Source organism: Mauremys reevesii, linkage group 10 (genome assembly GCF_016161935.1).
Source record: "Mauremys reevesii isolate NIE-2019 linkage group 10, ASM1616193v1, whole genome shotgun sequence".
Taxonomy (NCBI): Eukaryota; Metazoa; Chordata; order Testudines; family Geoemydidae; genus Mauremys; species Mauremys reevesii.
In genome coordinates, this window is record NC_052632.1 from 37,807,930 (window position 1) to 37,829,579 (window position 21,650).

Genomic DNA, 21,650 nt, shown 5'->3' on the forward strand with positions numbered 1-21,650 from the left:
ACAGTATCTACACTGTCCCTCCATCACCCTAGTTACACTGACAGAAGCACTATGCCACTCAAGGTGGTATTATGTTGCCATTGTAGGGGAGTTACATTGGCAGGAGGAACAAGTCAGCAAAAGCTGATTTGTCAAAACTGTTCAATGTAGACAAGGCCATATAGTGTTCCCCACAGCAGCACAGCCCTATGAAGATGTTTAGGAAATAAACCTGTGTGCCTCCTATCTCCCTAATAGGAACACACCTCATAGCTGCTGGCATCCTCCACCCCAACACTACTGGTGCCATCAGTGCTCCTGCTCTATGCACCCACTTGGGGACAGCTGACCCCTGCATTGGCAGTTTTCACTATAACATGACTTGTCTAGAGCAAGGCAGGTTGATGCCAGAGCACAGCTGCAGAGTCCCTTCCCCACACTGTAAGGGGTGTTGAGCAGCCTAGTTTTCTGACCAATCCAGAGAGTGCAGGAGGTTGTTTAAGTGATGTTTATACAGTGGCCTAGCAAAAAAGCAAGCCCTACTGAACCATCCCAGGGCCAGGATTATGACTAATGCCTGGCCACTGAAGTTACACCAGGGATGAGTTTGGTCCATTGGTAGCTGTTCTCATTAGTAAAGTCTAGTGTCTCATGGAGACTATTATAAGGTGTCAATTCCACCTGGAGGAGGCTTATCTGCACTAGTCTGAGCTTGCCAACTTCAAAATAAAGTTTAGTGGGGTGCTGTGAGATGCTAGTTGCCCTGACAGGGATACCCTGGAACATGGTGAGGCAGTGAGCCCCTCCCATCCCATAGGGGCACTATTTTTAGCATGGGTATCTTTCTATCTAGGATAGGCATGCTGTTAGATCTGTTCTCAGCACTCTGGCTGTTGTCACTGGTGACTCAGCCTTCAGCACTGGCCCATTTGCAGAGGGAGTCATGGCTGGGATACTGCTTTCATTTGGAGAAGGGCTGCAGGTGGCAGGTGTTAGATTCCAAGCAGCTCAGGACAGCACCTCCAACATTTCACACTGCCAACAGCTCAACTCTGTTGCCAGGAGAGGCTAACTCCACACTCAACCCCCCACTGACTATTCACAAGCACTGCAGTCTCAATTCATGAGAGGACCACCTGTTTGAGTCACACACACACACACACCCCCCAGACTAGTCAGCACTGACCAGACTCAAGTCCATGTATGGGTTTATTTTATATGACATGAGGTACAAGTCACATGACAGCACCAGCCATTGCACGGCTGTGGTTTTTGTAGATGAAGCAGATGGTCAGAGTCACGGAGGCCAAGCCAATAGCAGCAGCCACCAAGCTCAGCCCAAGCACCAGCCCAGGAGTCTCTTCCATGCCTGTAGGAAAGATCTGTGGTTAGAATGGGAACTAGATGTTTTTCCAGCTTTAGTGGAGTCAATCATACATAAGCAAGCCAGTTATTCCCCTTCTTTTGAAGTCAGGCATTTGATTTTTTCCTTCTTAAGTGTAGTGCTTGCACTTGACTTTCATCTTGAGTTCTCCAGTCAATTTTGACTTCTTATCCTGTCCTCCAGAGTGCAAGCTGAGAGGAGTTTCAAGGTGTCAGCCATAAATTTTATAAATACACTCACCCCACCATCTAACTTGAGAATGAAAATATTGACTAGTACTAGACCCAGGGACTGACCCCCTAAAGACACCCTTGGTCTCACAGCAGACCATTGATAGTTATTCTGAGTACCATCTTTCAACCAGTTGTGAACCCAGTTATAGTAGTTTCATCTACATGCATTTCCTTAGTTTGCTTGTGACACTCATTGGACCTGTCAAAGGGTTACTAAGAAATGTATTCACTCCCAACATATCTGCTTCCCCCACCTCTGGCACAACTAGGCCAGTAGTTTCATTTGACAGTTATTGGTTTGACAGGATTTGTTCTTGATACATTTGTGCTGCCTACTCCCTATAACTCTATTGTCTTCTAGGTGCTTACAAACTGATTGTTCAATACCTTTCCAGGTAACAAAGTGAGGCTGACTGGTCTGATTTCCCAGGCTGTCTGTTCCCCTTTTTAAAGCTAGGTACTATGTTTGCACCTCTCTAGTCCTCTGGGACCTCACTTCATCCTCTGTTCTCAGAGATGATCACTAACAGTTCAGAGATTGCTTCAGCTAGTTCTTTAGGATAGATACAAGGCCCTGCCAACTGGAATACATCTAAAAATACTCTTTATTCTGTTCTTTAACTACTTAAAGTTGTGTTCCTTCCACCTTTTGTTATTAGTTGTGTTGAGTATCTGGTTACTGTTAGCCTTTTTAATGGTGACTGAAGCAAAATAGGCACTAGACACCTCAGCCTTCTTGATGTCATCCATTATTAGATCTCCTCCCCACTAAGAAAAGGGTAGGTCTTTTTCTTAGTCTCTCACTCCTAGTGTATTTGCAGAACTGCTTATTGCCTTATGTCCCTTGGTAAATACCTTGTTTCATTACAGTCTGATTTTGTCCCTACATGCTTGTGCTATTCTTTTGTACTCCTTAGCATTTTTAAATCAGGTAATTAAAGAGCTCTTGATGGAGCCATCTTGGCCTTACTCTAGCTTGCCTTTAAATTGGGTTAGTTTGCAGTTGAGCTAGTAAGATTTCTCCTTGAGAAATCACAAGCACACCTGAATTAATTTTCCCCTTACATTTTCTTCCCTTGGGACTTTTCCCTACCTGTCTGTTAAAGTCTGCTTTTTTGAAGTCCATTGTCTTGATTTTACTGCTCTTGCTTTAGGATTGCAAAAGATCATTGCATGATCACTTCCACCCCAATTGCCTTCCACCTTCTGATTTGTTACTGATCGTGACCAACAGGGAGGCACTAAGTCTGATGGCTCTCCCCAGTTACTTCCTCTACTTTCCAAGACAGAATGTAGTGGGGACAACAAAGAACTTGTTGGAAGAGTTAGGTTTTGCTGTCTGGGTAGTCCAATACATCTTAGAAAAGTCCCCTATTACTACCAGGTCTTCTGTTTTGATATTTCTATGTCCTAGAAATGCCTCAGCCACCCCTTCCTGATTTAGGGGTCTACAATAGACTTCCCCCATCCCCCATATGATCTGATCTTTAGGCAGTGACTTTAAACTGATCTGCCTCATCTCCTTCTGGATCTTAGGACACATGTACATCAAGACTAGATAAGGTCTCCTTTTTTAATCCTGTCCTTCCTGAAGGAGCAATACCCATCTATAGCTATGTTCCAGTCATGAGATTTATCCCATCAAGTCTGACAATTAAGTCATGGTTTAGTTTATGTACTTATGCTACCAATTCTGTTTATTCCACATACTCCTTGGATTTGTGTATTAACATCCAAGACATGGATCAGATTCCCACCTTGTTAATCCTATGACCCTATTGTCATTTTCCGTGTTCCCTCCTAATTCTAGCCCTCTGTAAAGGTCACTGTATTGGTTATGTGGTGTCAACTTCCTGGAGTTTAGCAGGATGTACTGGTCTCCTACAGGCCACCCAGATTATAAATTGGTTTTGACCAATTTAATGGTTCAACCCAGCTGGGGGTGGAGTCAGGAATGGAGGGTGGAGAACTCCCCTGGATTCTAGTTAGCTCCTTTCCTATCCTCCCCACTGGTCTGACAGGCCCATAGGTTTGTCCTGGCAAAGCTGTTTACTCAGTGTTCGCCTGAATAAGTGGTTGGAGGGAGTGTTCACTTTTTACAACAGGCCCAATGCCCTGAAGGTGCATAGACTATTGCTGTACAAGTTAGGTACCTGGTGATGCTGCCTTCCCTACTCCCGTTTGTTCTTCCACAAGATTCTTGGATCCCTGATATGCATAAGTGATGAATAGGGGTCCTACCACAACATCAGCTTCCCTCACTGAGGAGTCACCTGTATTGAGGGAAAAGAAAAGTTATTACATCTGTGTGGCTTCTTTCATTCTCACAAAGTGGATAAAGACAACCCATGGACCTTCAGCTCAGCTAGCAGATGCCCCTTTTTATTGGGAAAGGCCTAAACACCACACATGCCACCTATTAACTCCAATTATATAGATCATACCATGCCTGGAGGCCACATCTCTCTGGAAGCGCCTCCTTGGCCATCTGTCCAGAGGTCTGACTCTCCCAGACTGTCCAGCCAGACCACAGTTCCCAGTCTCACAGCACCTGCAGATGTCTCTGGTGCCTTCCACTGGAGCCCAGCTGCAACAGAACAGGAACAATCTACAGTGAAGTGGTCTGTTCTAGGCTGCCCATCACTCTTCTGATGGGGTTCTAGTCTACTCACATGTTGCCTGCTTTGTTGAAGGAACAAGCCTTGTTCAAGGGATCTGGGGCTTGCTCAGCTGCAGTGACTTTCAGATGACAGGTGATGTAGATCTGGAGGGGAAGTGGGAAGAAGGGTTAGGACCATCCCAGGGGACACTAACACCTGCTTAACCTGGGGCAGGGGGTGGGGGAAGAGAGAGAATGGCTTGGAGCAGAAGTCTGGAGCTCACCAAGTTCCTGGCATCTCCTGCAAACCTGAACACATCCACCATGAACTGCAGTGTGTCCTGCCTGGGCCTGGGGAATATGAAGGCTGAGGTGGTGTCATCTGACCTCCCATCCACCAGGCATCTACATACAAGAACCAAGGGTCAGTGAGAGTCCCTGATCAGTCTTGTTTTAAAGGGAAAAAAGGGCTCCCAGCTCTTACCCATTGAAGTCAATGACAGCATAGTGGGGAGAGGAGTCCCTGTCTGGGGTCAGGGTGGCCACACAGCTGTCCACAAAGAGCCTCAGAGCCACATGGTTCCCAGTGTTGACATCAGCTTGGATATGCATGACCTCCCCTAGCTGGAATCCATTGGAGGGTCTCTCAGCACTCCAGTCATCTGGAAGGCAAGCTCACAGTGAGCAGGACAGACAGGCAGGCAGGACAGACAGGCAGGCTTGGTTCCCCTGAAGTCTCCTTCCACCTACCATTCATCAGGCGCAGGGAGAAACCCAGCCTCTCCTCTGCAGACAGGGTGGAGCTGAAGGGAACCCAGGTTGGCTTGATGGCTTTACTACTCACATTGTCCTTCCTGTGAGAAGAGCAAACCTCAGTCAGATCCAGATCCTACAACAGTGACTGAATGGGTGGGAGGGGACCTGAGCACCTCAGACACTCACCTGGGATAATGACACTCAATGGGAATCACAGCTGGATTGGTTCTCAGGATCAGTGGGTTGCTGGCAGGGGTGGGGTTATAGTTTAGGCTTGTGCTATAAACCAGGGAGTCTGGGGTCATCTGGGAAGAACCAGACATGGAAGGGTTAGCAGCATACAAAGTTCAAAGCCACTAGGTTCAGCAAGACCTAGAGAGACATTTCCTATTAATGGAAAGTCTTTCAACACATGTACAACCATAGTTGTATGGTAATAGAAACATTGTTTTTAGAGATCATGCCATAGAATGCCAGCCAGGTCAATACTGATGTGTAGAACTAGGGCCTGAGAAACCCATCTCTGGTCATTGCAGCATCTGCTTCTAGCACCGTCTTTCCTACAGATAATCATCTTTTCTTGCAATCTTCCAAAGTGAATTCATCTTCACTGTAGGAGAATCTAGCTCCCATTGGGCACTCCCTTATGCTGTCGGCCATCTTTCCCTGGGCAAGGAGGATTAATCCAGCTGTCCTGGCCTATTGTTATAGGGACTTTCCCATAGCAAGTCACATATTGGGAAAATATTGGTTGGGGGGAGGGGGGAGGGAAGAGGTCCCTTCTTAGAGGGTGAAGCTCCAATAGCTGGTTGCAACCATCTCTTAGCATTACAAGCAGGGAAAGCTGATCAACATGGTGGTACCTCAAGAGATGGCTAGGAAACCTAAGCCTCTGGGTCAATACACTGGCCTATAGCCTCCTACAGGACTGGGCAAAGATGTGACAGAAAATTAAGTGGGATCCAGTTGCACTTGTACATGCCACCATGTACTTCTCTAAAGTCACAGCTAAAGCTACAAATAAAAGCAGTGTTCTTAACTTGGGTTCGCTAACTTGGGTTCAAATAGCAGAGCTGACCTGGCACATTTGATTTTAATCCAGGTTGCAGCTCAGATTCAACCCCAGGCTCCTCTACAAGCTTTAGCTGAGCTGTTAACACAAGTTAAAAAGCCAAGTTGCTGTGTCTTCAGTGCTGTTTGACCCCCAAGATGCCAATGCCAAGTAAGAACTCATTTGAGTTTAGACACACACTAGATCAATCCCTCTACAGGGTCACTATTGTGAGGCAAGTGTTAGACAAGCTAATAGTGACACATGTCAGGTTCCTGGTCTCCAACTCAGATCTGTCCAGGCACTAAGGAATCATTCACTTACCCCTGTTCCTTATGGGACACCAGGGATCACAACCTATCAGTGCATTTGCTTGGGTTTTCTGGTGTCTCACAGGACCAGGCCTACTCCAGCCTAAGCAAAATTTACAGTGTCCCCAGAGGGGAAGTCACATTGTGCTACCAAGCATCCCTCCCCACCCTATTTTTAGGCACTGCTTTAAAAGCACAGCTCAGGATTGTTGTGAGACAGGTGATATTAGGGATTATGATCCATCATCCACAAGGGAGGATGAGAGTTAATCCCACCCTTTGGTGCCTTTAAGGCTACACTGCCTTTACTCCCCATTTATCCCACCCAACAAAGCACAGACAGGACAAAGTGTATGAGCCTCACCTTACTCACAGGTGGGCTAGCTTGTATGGAGCTGCCTTACCTGCAAGGTGCTGCCACATTCATGGAGACCAGCTGCAAAGATCACTGTGTTCTCTGCAGCATTAAGGGATGTGTACTGGCAGGCAGCTGGGCCAAGGCTCAGGTCAGCAGCTTTGATCAGTCTCCCCGTCCCAAACAGATCCCTGTGCACAGTGATCACCAGCTGAGCCTCCTCACACTGCACCATGACAGGCTGCAGCAGGGACACAGCCCTGAGCTGGGAAGCATCAACCCGAGCCCAGGGGTAGGGCTGGGCAAGAGAAGGTACACGGGGTTGTCTCTGAGGGGTCTCAACCATGAGGTTGGGTCTCCAGATGGCTGAGTCACTCCTAGAGAAATCCCAGGGATTGTAACAGATCACCCCACTGACTACCCAGCACAGAACAGCAAAGCCCAGGCCACCTCTGTACCCCATCCTGCCTGCTTGCCACAAACCCAGCATAGAATGAAACTGTAGCTCTGGGGCCCTTTATACCCTGCACCTAAAGCCAGCTCACTGTTGCCCCAAGTAATTAACGCCCTCCCCTAGACTGCAGGCAGCTGGAGCCCAATCATACCCACTGCCCACACCCTGGAGCAGGGAAGTGGGAGGACCAATGGGAATCAGTCCCACCTGTTGGTCAGTTCATCAGTTGTATTTTGGGAGATTCCTACCATGTTTTAGTCAATTAAAGTTTAAAAGATTGTGACATGATGGAAGTGCCAGCTGTACGGTCTGCTTTGGGAATGATGGATTCCAGGGGGCTTTCCATCATGGGGCAGTGATAGCTGCACCAGTGTTATACTTGCAACATGGGTTCTGTTTAAAGCTGAAGTTTGCATCCTCTCAGAAATCCACATACACAGGCAGATCAGCTTCTGGGTCAATGGCAGGGGTGGAGATTGTGATGCAAAGTTGAGTTCATTTGACCAAAGGCATCTTCTCCAGATACAGCTCTGCCAAAGGACCTGTTTTTAAATGTGAACATTCTTATCATGAGAGTCATAGATTCCAAGGCCAGAAGAGACTATACACAAAATCTTGTCTGATGTCCTGACCAGCACAAGCCAGAGAACTTCCCCAAAACAATTCCTAGAGCTGATCTCTCAGAAAAACATCCAATCTGGGTTTAAAAATGGCCAGTGATGGAGAATATATATATACACACACACACACACCTGTAGTAAGTTGATCCAATTGTTAATTACTCTCACTGTGAAAGATTTACACCTTATTTCCAGTCTGAATTTGTCTAGCTTCAACCTCCAGCCATTGGATGGTGTTAGACCTTTCTCTGTTAGGTTGAAGAGCCAATTATTAAATATTTGTTCCCCAGGTAGATATTTATATGCTGTAATCAAGTCACCCCTTCTCCTTTTCTTTGTTAAGACAAATAAATGGAGCTCTTTGAGACTATCCCTATAAGACATGTTTTCTAATCTGTTACTCCTTCTCGTGGCTCTTCTCTGAACCCTCTCCAATTTATCAATATCCTCCTTGAACTGGATACAAGATTCTAGCAGCAGTTGTACCAATGCCAAATATAGAGGTAAAATGAAATCTCTGCTCCAGTTCGAGATTTCCCTGTTTATACATCTCAGGATCACATTTGGCTGCAGTGTCACACTGGGAGCTCACCCCCAAATCTTTTCCAGAGTCACTGCTGCCCAGAATAGAGTCCCTCATTCTGTAAGTATGGCCTACACTCTTTGTTTCTAGATGTACATATTTACATTTAGACATATTAAAATGCATATTGTTTGCAGGGGCAGCTCCAGACACCAGCACGCCAAGCGCGTGCTTGGGGCGGCAAGCCGCAGGGGGTGCTCTGCCGGTTGCCACAAGGGCAGCAGTCAGGCTGCCTTCGGCGGCATGCCTGCGGAGGGTCCGCTGGTCTCGCAGCTTCGGCAGACCTCCCGCAGGCATGCCGCCGAATCCGCGGGACCGGGGACCTCCCGCAGGCAAGCTGCCAAAGGCAGCCTGCCTGCTGTGCTTGGGGCGGCAAAATGCCTAGAGTGTTTGCTTGCACCCAGTTTACCAAGTGATCCATATTGCTCTGTATCAGGGGCCTGTCCTCTTCATTATTTACCACTTCCCCAATTTCTGTATTATCTGCAAAAGTTATCAGGGATGATTTTATGTTTTCCTCCAGCTCATTGCTGAGAATGTTAAATAGCATAGGGCCATGAACCAATCCCTGTGGGACCCCACTGGAAACACGGCCGCTCAATGATGATTCCCCGTTTACAGTTATACTTTGAGACCTATCAGTGACCCAGTTCTTAATTCACTGAATGTGTGACGTGCTCGTTTTAGATCGTTCTAGTTTTTTAATCAAAATGTCGTGGTACCAAGTCAAATGCCTTACAGAAGTCCAAATCTAGTATGTCAATACTGTTACCTTTCTCAACCAAACTTGCAATCTCATCAAAAAAGATATCAAGTTAGTTTGACAGGATCTGTTTTCCATAAGGCCATGCTGACTGGCATTAATTACATTACTCTCCTTTAAATCTTATTAATTGAGTCCCGTATCAGCTGCTCCATTAGCGTGCCCAGAATTGCTGACAGTCCTATAATTAGCCAGGTCATCCCATTTACCATTTATAAAAATTGACACATTAGTTGTATTCTAGTTTTCTGAACCTCCCAGTGAGCCAACACTTACTGAAAATCAAAATTATCGGTACAGCGAACTCCCCAGCCTGAGCTCTTATGTGCACAGAGATAGGTACTGCTTGAGGGGGAGGGAGGGGCCACCTGAAGCCGAGATCAGGGATACCCCTGCTAAGGGCTAGTGTCCAGCCCCAAAGTGCAAGTTCCTAAACTTGTCCCATCCATTCAACTTTATTGCTGGTCCTGGAGAGCAGTCCAGGGCTTGCTGGGAGCTCTGCGTGCCAGGCCAGGCCGTAGCTGAAGATAGACAGAAGGCCCTGTAGTTTGGGGAAGTTGCACTTGGCTAGGACCCAGAAGGACATAAATTTGAGTCCTCTTCTACTGCTGGCTGTTAATATTGATGTGTATCACTCAGCTCTGATAATTGACTAGAGCTTCCTATCCTACATTGCAGGGGACATATCTCTCATTCTCCCCCATTTTACAGATCAGGTAACTTTAGCTGCACAAGGCTCCTTCTGGGAGAGCTCAGAATAAAATCCAGGCCATTAATATGACAGAGCTCAGGGTCATCCATTGATCCATACTGGCATTTGAAATGCTCACCCCAAATGTCTATGGTTGGTTCTCTTGTCTGCAGCCTCAGCTCTAACCTCTAGAGAACACTTGCAGCCCAGATACAGGCACAGAAGCCAGGAAGCCTGCATCTGCTGCTGTCTAACAGCCCTAGTTACAGAGCAAGTTACCTCCGGGGTGAGGGACCATGGGGTGGTTTTGAAGGGTCAGTGAGCAAATCTTTCTGCTGCGCTACATTGTGAGTTCTGTGGTTCCAAATGAAGGAATTTCTGTTTGGGGGTCTTGGTGAAGGTTGCAGCTAAATTTCTCTTTGAAATCAAATGTTGCACTTTCTTCAAAATCAATCACACAAGAATTTTGCTAGGTGGCCATTCATTTTGGCCCTTTAGCTACGTGCCTCAGTTTCCCAGTGTGGAATGGAGATGATCATATTCCCCCTCAGCCACTGCAGCTTTGGGTAGATAAATTCAGGGGTGTTTGCGAAGAAGAGTGGAGAGATATCAGGGGCTCGGAACTTTCTAGGTCAGGACAGTCATGTGGGGAACGTTGGTCTGTGTTAGAGGGTTGGAGTTGTGCCAGAGGCAGCGTTTAGCATGGGGACCCCATCTGCTGCGTAGGGTGGAGGAGGGCTGGGAGAACAGAGGGACAAAGGGGCTGTTGGGAATGTGGCCAGGGGATCCCAGGGATGAAGGAGGGTCAGAGACTTGTACAGATCAGGCACTGGCTTCAGATTACAGAGCAGGTTACAGCCCTGGTTCTGCCACTCTCTTCTTCTGTGACCTTGCCCAAGTCATTCTGCCTTAGTTTCCACGTGTGAAATAGAGATAATTGTTCCTCACTCCCGCAACACTGTCAGGGTATCTTCACTAATATTAGCAGTGTTCAGATAGTATAGTGATGGGGCTGTGTAAGCACCTCGCTGGAGCCATCAGTGGCTGCTCTCAGGCACCACCTCCAGTGTTAGACTCATGGAGAGTCTGGACAGCCCTTCTAACCCTTGAGAAGCTAGGTAAGGGGCAGTCTTAAATAGAAACAACGAGGAAACTCATGGCACATTAGAGCAGGGACGGACAAACTTTTTGGCCTGAGGGTCGCATCAGGTTTCGTAAATTGTATGGAGGGTCGGTTAGGGGAGGGGGCCATGGCCCGGCCTCCACCTTCTATTTGCCCCATCCAACCCCCCCTGTTCCCTGACGGCCCCCCTGGAACCCCTGCCACATTCACACACCCCCGCTCCCTGTCCCCTGACTACCCCCGGACCTTCACCGCCCCATCCAACACCTCCTCTCATTCCTGATGGCCCCCCCAGGACCAACCACCCCTTCTCCCTGTCCCCTGACTGCCCCCGGAACCCTTGCCCCTGAATTCCCTGCCACCCCATCCAACCCCGCCCCCCTTCCTGATTGCCCCCCCCGGACCCCTGCCCCCATTCAACCCCCGCTTTCCCCGACCCCTATCCACACACCCCAAACTCCTCTGCCTCTATCCAAGCCCCTCGCTCCCTGCCCCCTTACCGCGCTGCCTGGAGCACTAGTGGCTGGTGGCGCTACAGCCGTGCCGCCCAGCTGGAGCCAGGCCACAACCCCGACGCCACCACCAAGCAGCACAGAGACCGGGTGAGGCCAGGTTCTGCAGCTGCGCTGCCCCAGGAGCTCACAGCCCCGCCACCCAGAGCATTGCACCAGTGGTGGAGCGAGCAAGCTGAGGCTCCGGGGGAGGGGGGACAGTAGGGGAGGGACCGGGGGCTAGCTTCCTGGGCCAGGAGCTCAGGGGCCAGGAAAGACAGTCCTGCGGGCCAGATGTGGCCCGCGGGCTGTAGTTTGCCCACCTCTGCCTTAGAGATTAATAAATGTATTGGGGCATAAGCTTTTGTGGGCTATAACCCACTTCATCAGACAGGGCCGCCCAGAGGATTCCGGGGGCCCGGGGTCTTCGGCGGCGGGGGGCCCTTCCGTTCCGGGACCCGCCGCCAAAGTGCCCCGAAGACCCGTGGCGGGAGCCCCCCGCCGCCGAATTACCACCGAAGCGGGACCCGCCGCCGAAGCGCAGCCCCGTCTTCGGCGGTAATTCGGTGGCGGGGAGGCAGGGGCGGCTCTAGGCACCAGCGGGCCAAGCGCCCGCTTGGGGCGGTATCCTGGGGAGGGCGGCATTTGGCTCCGGTGGAGCTCCCACCGGCATGCCTGCGGCAGGTCCACCGGAGCCCGGGAAGAGCGGACCTGCCGCAGGCATGACTGCGGCGGGTCCCGTCTTCCCGCGGCTCCGGTTGAGCTCCCGCAGGCATGACCGCGCCGTCCGCTCGTCCCGGCTCCGTGGACCTGCCGCAGGCATGCCGGCGGAGCTCCACCGAGCCAAATGCCGCCTCCCCAGGACGCCGGAGCCGCGGGAAGAGGGGACCCGCCGCGGGACTGGGGAAGGGCGGCGCAGCGCTCCGCGCTGCTTGGGGCAGCCTACTTTGTAGAGCCGCCCCTGCGGGGAGGGGTCCCCGCCGCGGGCCTTAGGGGCACTTCGGCGGCGGGTCCCGGAACAGAAGGGGCCCCCCGCCGCCGAAGACTGGGCTGCGCGGCGGCGGGTCCCGTCCCGCTTCTCCCCCCGCCCCGCCCTCTTACCGAGCGCATCTCCGGCGGGGCCTGAGCTCCGTCCTGCTCAGAGCCGCGTGGTGAGGGGGCGGGGCTGTGAGCTCCACGCCGAGTGGAGGCAGCTGCCCCGCCGCCTCCCCACGCCGCTCTGAGCGGGGCGGGGCTCAGGCCCCGTTGGAGCTCCCAGCCCCGCCCCCTCCCCACGCGGCTCGGATCGGGGCGGGGCTCAGCCGGAGACTCGGCGCTTGATGCGCTGAGGTTCCAGGAGAGGGGCGGAGGCGGGAGCCTCCGCTCTTCTCTTGGGGGCCCCTGCGGAGCCCGGGGCCCGGGGCAAATTGCCCCCTTTGCCCCCCCCTCTGGGCGGCCCTGTCATCAGATGCAAGTGGGTTCTAGCCCACCAAAGCTTATTCCCAAATAAATTTGTTAGTCTCTAAGGTGCCACAAGGACTGCTTGTTGTTTTTGCTGCTATAGACTAACACAGCTCTCCCTCCGAAACCAGTCTTAAATAGCGAACACCTTGGCAGCTACCCTCAGGTCCAGGCCTAAACAGTCAAAGGGTAGAGGTGTTAGTTTGAATTTAAGGACTCCAGGTGCTAGCAAATCCTCTAGTGCTCCTGCTGAGCTGTACCAAGCAGGAGCGGCGCCTGGGTTTCTGGCACCCTAGGCAGAATTCGGGGGGGCGGCATTTTGTACACTCCCCATGGGGTGCGCGGGAGCTTCCGGTTCCGCTCCCATTGCGCCACCGCCGAAGAACCCTCCGCCGAAATGCCGCAGGCGACAGTGGCAGTCATTGAGCTGCTCAATTGCTTGCCGCTGTTTTCTGCAGCACGTTGGCAGAAGGTCCTTCTTCAGCAGCGCAACGGGAGCGGAACTGGAAGCTCCCGTGTGCCCCATGGGGAGCGCACAAAATGCTGCCCCCCGAATCCTGGCACCCTAGGTGACCACCTAGGGTCACCTAATGGAAGCGCCGGCCCTGGTACTCAGGGTTGTTCATCTCCCCTTGTAAATATTGGCATCTTCTGTTCAGTTTCAATTTGGTTACTTCAGCTCCCACATCTCTTATGTCTTCATCTGTTAAGAAGCCCCCTGTGTCTACAGTCTCCTCCCTATGTAGGAGCTGCTGGGCCAACTCACCCACTGCTGATCTTTCTTACTCTCCCCACGTTATGGAAGAACTCTGGGCCCTGGAGAGAACACACACAGTTGAGAGTAGAGCAGCACACCTCATTTTTCTTTCTTTTTGAAAAGACCAGGCAAAGAGCAGAATGGCTAGAATGTTCCTAGTTTCAGAGCTGTATGGCACAGCTAGCGACGTTTCCCCACTCCCCCCTGTACTAGGTCTGCCAGTACCTGCTCAGGTGGCCAAAGAACATGTTGATGGAAGCGGGTTGTCGCCGCAACAGAACAGTTTTCTAAAGAAGTGAAGATTGGCCCCTGTAGAGAGCAAGTTTTAGTCAGCACAGAGAGCAGAGTTCTTCTCTGGATGTGTGAGCAGGGCCTAGTTAAGCAGCTTGCTGACCTGGGGACAGACCTCTTTCACCAATGGCATTTTAACCTAATCAGGCTCTAGCACCGAAGGTGGTTTAAGTAGTTTACATTAGACCAATACGTAGACAAACCAAGGTATATCAGCGAGCACAGAGCCACATTCATCACAGACACCTGCCTACTGAAGTCAGACCAGGGATGAGCCTGGGCCATTATTAACCTGTTGCCACAACTCAGAGGGCTGTGAATAGATACAGCGTGTTGTCAATACTCAGCCTTGGGCCCTGTTTGAAAGGGGAGTAGTGGCTGGGAGGGTTTTCCCCCACTAGTCTGGGGAAAGGGCTCTAGGTTCTTGCAGCTGGCAGTGAGCAGCTCAGAGACAGGAGGACGTCTCCTTTTGCATGTGTCCATTACATGGCATGCCCCAGCAGTTCAGCTCTTCATATAGATGGAGGAGGATGCTACATACAGCCCCTGCAAAAAATCTCTTTGAAATACTCCCCAGGGACAAAGTCAAGCAAGCCAAGAGAAGGCCTGAGTTAAAACTGGCGAGAAATATTAGTGACAAGAAAGGGTTCTACAAATATAGTAGACAAAAAAGGAAGATCAGGGACCTGGGCCTGCTGCTCACTGGAGGTAGTGAGCTGGTAATAGAAGATAGGAAGGCAGAGCTGCTCACTGCTGCCTTTCTTCAGTCTTCACACAAAAAATAATATGATCAGATGACTAGCAAAGTTATCGTAGACAATAAAGTTAAAGAAATGCAGCTCTGGCTTAGTAAAGAACACATTGGAGAACTGACTAATTTGAGTGAATTCAAGCAGGGTCTGATGTTCTTTGCCCCAGGTCGTGAAAGAAATCCCAGAGCCACAGGTGATATTTGTCCACTCAGGGCTGACAGGAGGGGTCCTAGTATCAGAGGGGTAGCCGTGTTAGTCTGGATCTGTAAAAGCAGCAAAGAGTCTTGTGGCACCTTATAGACTAACAGACTGAGAGGTCCTGGCAGACTGAAGGGCTAACATGGTTCCTCTTTAAAAAGGAGGAGCTGGGGAACTATATAGAACACTCAGCCTGCCCTTGATACCTGGGAAGCTACTAGAGCAATGTATAAAACATTCCATTTGCACGTAGCTAGAGAATGAAGGGGCAAGACTAGCAGCCAGCATGGATATACCAAGCACAAATCATGTCAAACCAACTTGATTTCCTTCTTTGACAAGGGAACTGGTTTGATGGATGGGGGAATGTGATGGACATAAGATACCTGGACTTTACAAAACTTTTGACACAGTCCCACATGACATTGTCATAAGCAAGCTGGAGAAATGTAGGCTCAGTAAAACTCCCAGTAAGTGGATACATAATGGTTAATCAACAGAGTAACTATTTATGGAATGACATCAGAGTGGAAGGTCTTGAGTAGGGTTCCGTAAGGCTCTGTTCTGGGGCTAGTATTATTTAATATTAAGGAGCTGAACATAGGAGTAGAGCTACTGACCAAATTTGCAGGTGACAGAGCTGGGGGTTGTAAACAGTGCTGAATCTGTAATGAAAGATGCCAGGGCTCAAGTTTTTTTTTTTTTTTGGGGGGGGGGGGGGGAGAGAAGGAGAACTTCCATAACCAAATGCAGCAATCCCAGAGATATTGGGGCTTTGAGCTGCCAAGCCTAGAGATGCCAGGGCTTAGCGCTGGCACAAGTTAAGCACTGGTTGTAAACACTTTGGAGAATAAGAACTAAGATTTAGAGAGATCTTGATAAATTGGAGAACTAGGCAACAGCCAAAATGAAATTCAATTAAGAAAAGTTTAAGGGAAGACAAACTAAATGCACAAATACAGACTGGGGGATAACTGCCTTGGCAGCAGCGCTGCTGAGAAGAATTGGGGAGCTGTGGTGGATCACATCATCAGCAGGAATCAGCCAGGCAATACTGGGGCATTAGTGGTTTGGGGCATCGGGGGCATTTGTGGGTTGCATTAACATAACATGCAGATATCACTCTACTCACTGCTGGTTAGGCCTAAACTGGAGTCCTGTGCCCAATTTTGGGCACAGTTATCTAGAAAGGATGTGGAGAAACTGAAAAGGATCCAGAGGCAAGAGAGATGATCAAAGGCATAGAATATAGGCCATATGAGCAAAGGCTGAAAGACTAGGCATAGGCCCTGACTTCTGCTTGGATCGGAGGTAGCTTGACCCTGCCCCTTCTCCCATTCCAACCCCTTCCCCAAATCCCTGGCCCTGCCTCTTCCCACTTCTCCCCACCTCCCTCCTGGAGCTTGCTATGCGACTGAACAGCTCTTTGGTGACAGCAAGCACTAGGAGGTAGGTGGAGGAGCAGGGACACAGCACACTCGGGAGAAGAGGTGGAGGCAGGGAGCTTGGCTGCTGAGCACCCATGGAGTTGGCACCTATGGAACTGGTGCTGTTTTGTTTGGAAGAGAGATGGGGAGGGAGGGAAATATGACAGCAGTCTTCAAATACTTGAAAGGCTGCCATAAAAAAATTATTGTCTTGCCCTCTGGGGCAAGACAAGAGGCAATGGGTTCAGATTACAGTAGAGCAGAATTAAATCTCAGAAAAGAATTCCTAACTAAGAACAGTAGGACAATGGAACAGACTAGGGAAGTTATGAAAACTTGTTCAGAGGTTTTCAAAAGGAGGCTGTATAGCCATCCACAGGCACCAACTCTGGGTGTTCCAGGGCTGGATCACCCATGGAAAAAAAATACTGGTGCTCAGCACCCAACAGCCCCTGATCACCTCCTGCCCACCAGTGGGCCCCACCAATCAGCTCCTCTCCTCCCAGAGCCTCCCCCCACCACAATCAGCTGTTCAGCAGCATGCAAGAGGCACTGGGAGCAGTGAGGGTGGGGCATGCTCAAGGCTAGGGGAAGGGGTAGACTGGGGGGGGGGGGGTTCCAGCACCTGCCAGCAATTCAGAAAGACAGCACCTCTGTATCCATTGGTCTTGGATGGTTTCGACCAGTGGTTTTCAGCCTTCTCATTTGCAGACCCTTAAACAAAAAAAAGGGGGTTTTAATGGAGGTGTGGATTCCTTTAGGAATCCATAGACCCCCCAGAGGTCCCTGGATCATGTGTCTAAACCAGTGGTTTTCAACCTAAGTCTTGCACCTTAGTAGGAGGTTAGACTAGATGACCCTTGCAGTCCCTTCTAACCCCATGGCTCTATGAGATGGGCAGTGCATGGAGCAGCTTGTCTCCTTCCCCACTTGCCTCCAGAACAGAAGACCCTTCCCTCACCCCCTAGGAAGTCACCACTGACCAGATGAGACATTTTGTAGTTTTATTTTATGCTAGACAAAGTGCCAGTCACACAACAGTTCCAGCAGTGGCACGGCTGTGGTTTTTGTAGATGAAACAGATGGCCAGAATCATGGAGGCCAAAGCTATGGCAGCTGCCACCAAGGTCAATCCCAGCTCCAGCCCAGGATTCTCCTCTGCACCTGCAGGAAGAAGAGTTCAGTGGTTAGGACTGGAATTGGAGCTTTTGGTGTCTGTCTGCACCACAGACTAGGGAGTGCTGTGATAGATGAAGTTTTTGTTTGTGTTGTTCAGCTATTGCTCAGCTTTGTGGACCTGATCCTTCATGTTGATTCTGTTGAATCGTGTTTTAGTCAAGACTAGCTGGAGTAAACAGGAATCTAGATTCCTAAGTTGTAGGTTTTAGGCCAATTTTTGGTGCAGCTAATCAGCTGAGCCAGGAGGGGTATTGCTGATGTCTAGAGATGCCCTCTTAGGCACTGCCGAGAACTCCCCTGGCTTTAGTTTGCTCTTTTGCTTTCCAACTGCTGCCCACAGGCTGGATAGCACTAAGATTCGTCCTTGAAAGGTTCATTATTCAGAGTTCCCTTGAGGTGGAAGGCATCCCCTCCCCCAAAAGATTCATAACATATGCTCCCAGGGTGCATGGCTGGTTCTTATAACCTAAGGATACCTGGTGCTGCTGCCTTCCCTGCTTCCACTCGATCTTCTACAGCATCCCTGGATTCTTGGTAGGCATCAAGGATGATTAGGGGTCCTACCACAACATCAGCCTCTCCTACCCTCACTGAGGAGTCACCTGTATTGCAGAGAGGAGTTACCAGAGAACCCATCAACATTCCTGCTCTTATCCTCATTTAGAAGAAAGACAGCCAAAGAACAGTGGCTTGGGCTAAAAGAAAGCTCTCTTTGGGTTCAAACTTCTATTAGCTATGTAGGATGTACAGCCTACCATGTCTGGAGGCCACATCTCTCCAGAAGCGCCTCCCTGGCCATCTGTCCAGAGGGCTGCCTCTCCCAGACTGTCCTCCAAGTAATGCACAGTTCCCAGTCTCACAGCACCTGCAGATGTCTCTGGTGCCTTCCACTGGAGCCCAGCTGGAACAGATGAAGGGGCAGGGTCATTTACAGTAAGACTTGTCCTCTTCAGTCTGCTGATCCCACCAGCCCCCAGACCACCACCTCCATGGGGTTCTACTCCAGCTACTCACATGTTGCCTGCTTTGTTGAAGGAACAAGCCTTGTTCAAGGGATCTGGGGCTTGCTCAGCTGCAGTGACTTTCAGATGACAGGTGATGTAGATCTGGAGGGGAAGTGGGAAGAGGGGTTAGGACCATCCCAGGGGACACTAACACCTGATTAGCCTGGGGGAATTGACTTGGAGCAGAAATCTGGGAGCTCACCAAGTTCCTGGTATCTCCTGCAAACCTGAACACGTCCACCATGAACTGCAGTGTGTCCTGCCTGGGCCTGGGGAATATGAAGGCTGAGGTGGTGTCATCTGATCTACCATCCACCAGGCATCTACACACAAGATCTCGTTAGTAAGATCCTCACAGACTTGAGGAAGATTCTAGACTAGAAAGGGCTGCCAGCTCTTACCCATTGAAGTCAATGACAGCATAGTGGGGAGAGGAGTCCCTGTCTGGGGTCAGGGTGGCCACACAGCTGTCCACAAAGAGCCTCAAAGCCACATGGTTCCCAGTGTTGACATCAGCTTGGATATGCATGACCTCCCCTAGCTGGAATCCACTGGAGGGTCTCTCAGCACTCCAGTCATCTGCAAGGCAAGCTCACAGTGAGCAGGACAGACAGGCAGGACAGACAGGCAGGGCTGGGCTCGGTTCCCCTGAAGTCTCCTTCCACCTACCATTCATCAGGCGCAGGGAGAAACCCAGCCTCTCCTCTGCAGACAGGGTGGAGCTGAAGGGAACCCAGGTTGGCTTGATGGCTTTACTGCTCACATTGTCCTTCCTGTGAGAGGAGCAAGCCTCAGTCACTGACCCAGATCCCACAACAGGGACTGAATGTGAGGGAGGGGACCTGAACATCTCAGACACTCACCTGGGATAGTGACACTCAATAGGAATCACAGCCGGATTGGTTCTCAGGATCACTGGGTTGCTGGCAGGGGTGGGGTTATAGTTGAGGCTTGTGCTGTAAACCAGGGAGTCTGGGGTCATCTGGGAAGAATCAGACTTGGAAGGGTTAACAGCACACAATTGACATACAAAACTACAGTACTGTAGGGATATTAAAGAAGGTTTATATTAAACATGGTTTATATGAGAAGTGATTTATTGTTAATTGATACTTTATAACTTATGGTTTGTTAGAAGTAAATTTGTGATTCCCAACATTTAGCCTCTAACCTGCAAGCCACCAGCTGTGTCTGTGTGAAGCCTGCTCAAAGAAATACTTGGTATAAAACTTGTTAAGCTCAAAGAAATATTTTGTATAAAACTTGCTAAACATTAATTAACTCTTAAGTAAGCCAAAGCAGTAGCTGTTATAGTGTATAGATAGAGACCCCCACCCTCTGTAAATTTTCATCTCACTTTATCTTTGCTTGTTAAAAGACAGGGAGTCTCACATAAATTGGTAACACCCCAAAAGGTAAAAAGACAGTGAAATAGATGTGATTAAGATAGAGAATGTATGTGAATGAATGGTTAGGGAGGTATCAGCCTGAAGAATTCAGTGTCGGCTGAAGAAGGTGTCAAGTGGGATCAACCAGATGACCCCAGGAGGGCAAACTGGAATCCACCCACCACACCTCAAAGGAAGGAAAAACAAAGCATCTGACAACATGGAGCCAGCCACCTGCTGATTGATTTAGCAACAGCAAAATGAAGCAACTCTCATGAACTGACATAGGAATAAATTCCTATAAAACTGGACTCTAAAGACTGAGGACTTTGAGTCTATGGTTCTGATACCAACCTCCAGGAGCATCAGATGCATCTGACACAGACTCGGCTCCATCCTCATGACCAAGATACCTGGCCAGTAACTTGGCATGAGCAACATCTAGGCTGGTAACTATAACATCTATACAGAACCTGAATGAATGATTGTGTGAATGAATATATGTGTGTGTGTATGTATATATATAAGGAATAAGTAGTAATAGAAACAAGTAGAAAAACATTGTTTTTTGTTTTGTTATGGTATTTACAATAAATGTGGCATCTTTGCCTTATCCCTCTTAATAAGATCCTGCTGGTTTTTATTATATTGGTATAACAGTACTAGGTTCAGCAAGACCTAGAAAGACATTTCTATTAACAGAAAGTATTTCAGCACATGCACAACTCATGGAACCACCATTGCTGAAAGGCAACATAACCATTAGAGCCTTTTGCACTCACTCCCCTGGAATGACTGCCTGGGGACTACTGATAGGCACTGTAGGGCCTAGATCTGCACAGCTGTGGTCACCACAACTACTGCTTTAGCACTGTCCAACCATTATGTAGGAGAAGCTGTTTTCCCTTACAAGACAGAAGCATTCTGGAAGACAGCTGACATGTAGCACCCTTTGGCCACTCCAGTTCTGCTGTCCATCATCTCTCTCTGGGAGCAGTGCAGCTGCTGGGGCTTCTTGAAATAGGGACTCCCAGTGGAGGAGGAGATTGCAGGGGCATGGCTCAGCTCACTGTTCTTTCAAGGGAGAGGATGTCACTCAAAGGGGGAAAGCTCTGACAGCTGATAGCAGCTGCCTGTTTAGCACTGCAAGTAGGGGAAACCAATAACTCTAGCTATGGACCCAGTCCATTAGGCATCCTAGATGTTAATATCAGACTGGCCTAGAGCTGCCCATCACCCACCCACTGAACCATGCATCGCAGAAAGTTAGCTGGGGCCTGCACAATGGGGTCGGATGAGTATCTTGATCCCTCCACTGGAGCGCCAGACTTGTATGAAGCTGCCTTACCTGCAAGGTGCTACCACATTCATGGAGACCAGCTGCAAAGGTCACTGTGTTCTCCGCAGCATTAAGGGACGTGTACTGGCAGGCAGCTGGGCCAAGGCTCAGGTCAGCAGCTTTGATCAGTCTCCCCATCCCAAACAGATCCCTGTGCACAGTGATCACCAGCTGAGCCTCCTCACACTGCACCGTGACAGGCTGCAGTGGGGACACAGCCCTGAGCTGGGAAGCATCAACCCAAGCCCAGGGGTAGGGCTGGGCAAGAGAGGATACATAGACTTGTCTGTGAGGGGGCTCAGCCCTGGGGGCAGATCTCCAGATGGCTGAGTCCCTCCTAGAGAAATCCCAGGGATTGTAACTGGTCACCCCACTGACCACCCAGCACAGGAAAGTAAAGCCCAAGCTGCTTTTGTGCCCCATCCTGCCTGCAGCAAACCCAGCATGGAGAGAAACAGCTGTTCTGGACCTTTTATACCCTG

The 21,650-nt window shown here is 49.8% G+C and overlaps 2 protein-coding genes across 2 annotated transcripts; both read right to left on the reverse strand.

Moving 5' to 3' along the window:
• Positions 1-1,170: 1,170 nt before the first annotated feature.
• On the reverse strand, positions 1,171-7,164 carry LOC120373389 (zona pellucida sperm-binding protein 3-like). The gene is made up of 9 exons (XM_039491785.1): positions 6,718-7,164; positions 5,138-5,256; positions 4,946-5,049; positions 4,680-4,857; positions 4,480-4,600; positions 4,269-4,360; positions 4,041-4,183; positions 3,750-3,869; positions 1,171-1,348 (listed from the first exon to the last, which is right to left on the reverse strand). Exons 1-9 carry the CDS (start codon positions 7,156-7,158, stop codon positions 1,215-1,217), a joined length of 1,452 nt encoding a protein of 483 aa, XP_039347719.1. The 5' UTR covers positions 7,159-7,164; the 3' UTR covers positions 1,171-1,214.
• Positions 7,165-17,248: 10,084 nt separating this feature from the next.
• On the reverse strand, positions 17,249-21,619 carry LOC120373390 (zona pellucida sperm-binding protein 3-like). Its single transcript, XM_039491786.1, has 9 exons — positions 21,178-21,619; positions 19,305-19,423; positions 19,111-19,214; positions 18,843-19,020; positions 18,644-18,764; positions 18,452-18,543; positions 18,193-18,338; positions 17,914-18,039; positions 17,249-17,422 (listed from the first exon to the last, which is right to left on the reverse strand). The coding sequence occupies exons 1-9, from the start codon at positions 21,589-21,591 to the stop codon at positions 17,289-17,291; spliced, it is 1,434 nt and encodes a 477-aa protein (XP_039347720.1). The 5' UTR covers positions 21,592-21,619; the 3' UTR covers positions 17,249-17,288.
• Between the last annotated feature and the right edge of the window lie 31 nt (positions 21,620-21,650).

Excerpts from the sequence above, each read along its gene's own strand:
- LOC120373389 (XM_039491785.1), bottom strand. The coding sequence starts at position 7,158 with ATGCTGGGTTTGTGGCAAGCAGGCAGGATGGGGTACAGAGGTGGCCTG. Across the intron at positions 5,050-5,137 it reads ATTGAGTGTCATTATCCCAG|GAAGGACAATGTGAGTAGTA; the intron begins GTGAGTGTCTGA and ends CTCTTCTCACAG. Across the intron at positions 4,184-4,268 it reads TTCAACAAAGCAGGCAACAT|CTGGGCTCCAGTGGAAGGCA; the intron begins GTGAGTAGACTA and ends GTTCTGTTGCAG.
- LOC120373390 (XM_039491786.1), bottom strand. The coding sequence starts at position 21,591 with ATGGGGCACAAAAGCAGCTTGGGCTTTACTTTCCTGTGCTGGGTGGTC. Across the intron at positions 19,424-21,177 it reads AATGTGGTAGCACCTTGCAG|ATGACCCCAGACTCCCTGGT; the intron begins GTAAGGCAGCTT and ends GATTCTTCCCAG. Across the intron at positions 18,765-18,842 it reads GCTGTCATTGACTTCAATGG|ATGCCTGGTGGATGGTAGAT; the intron begins GTAAGAGCTGGC and ends TCTTGTGTGTAG.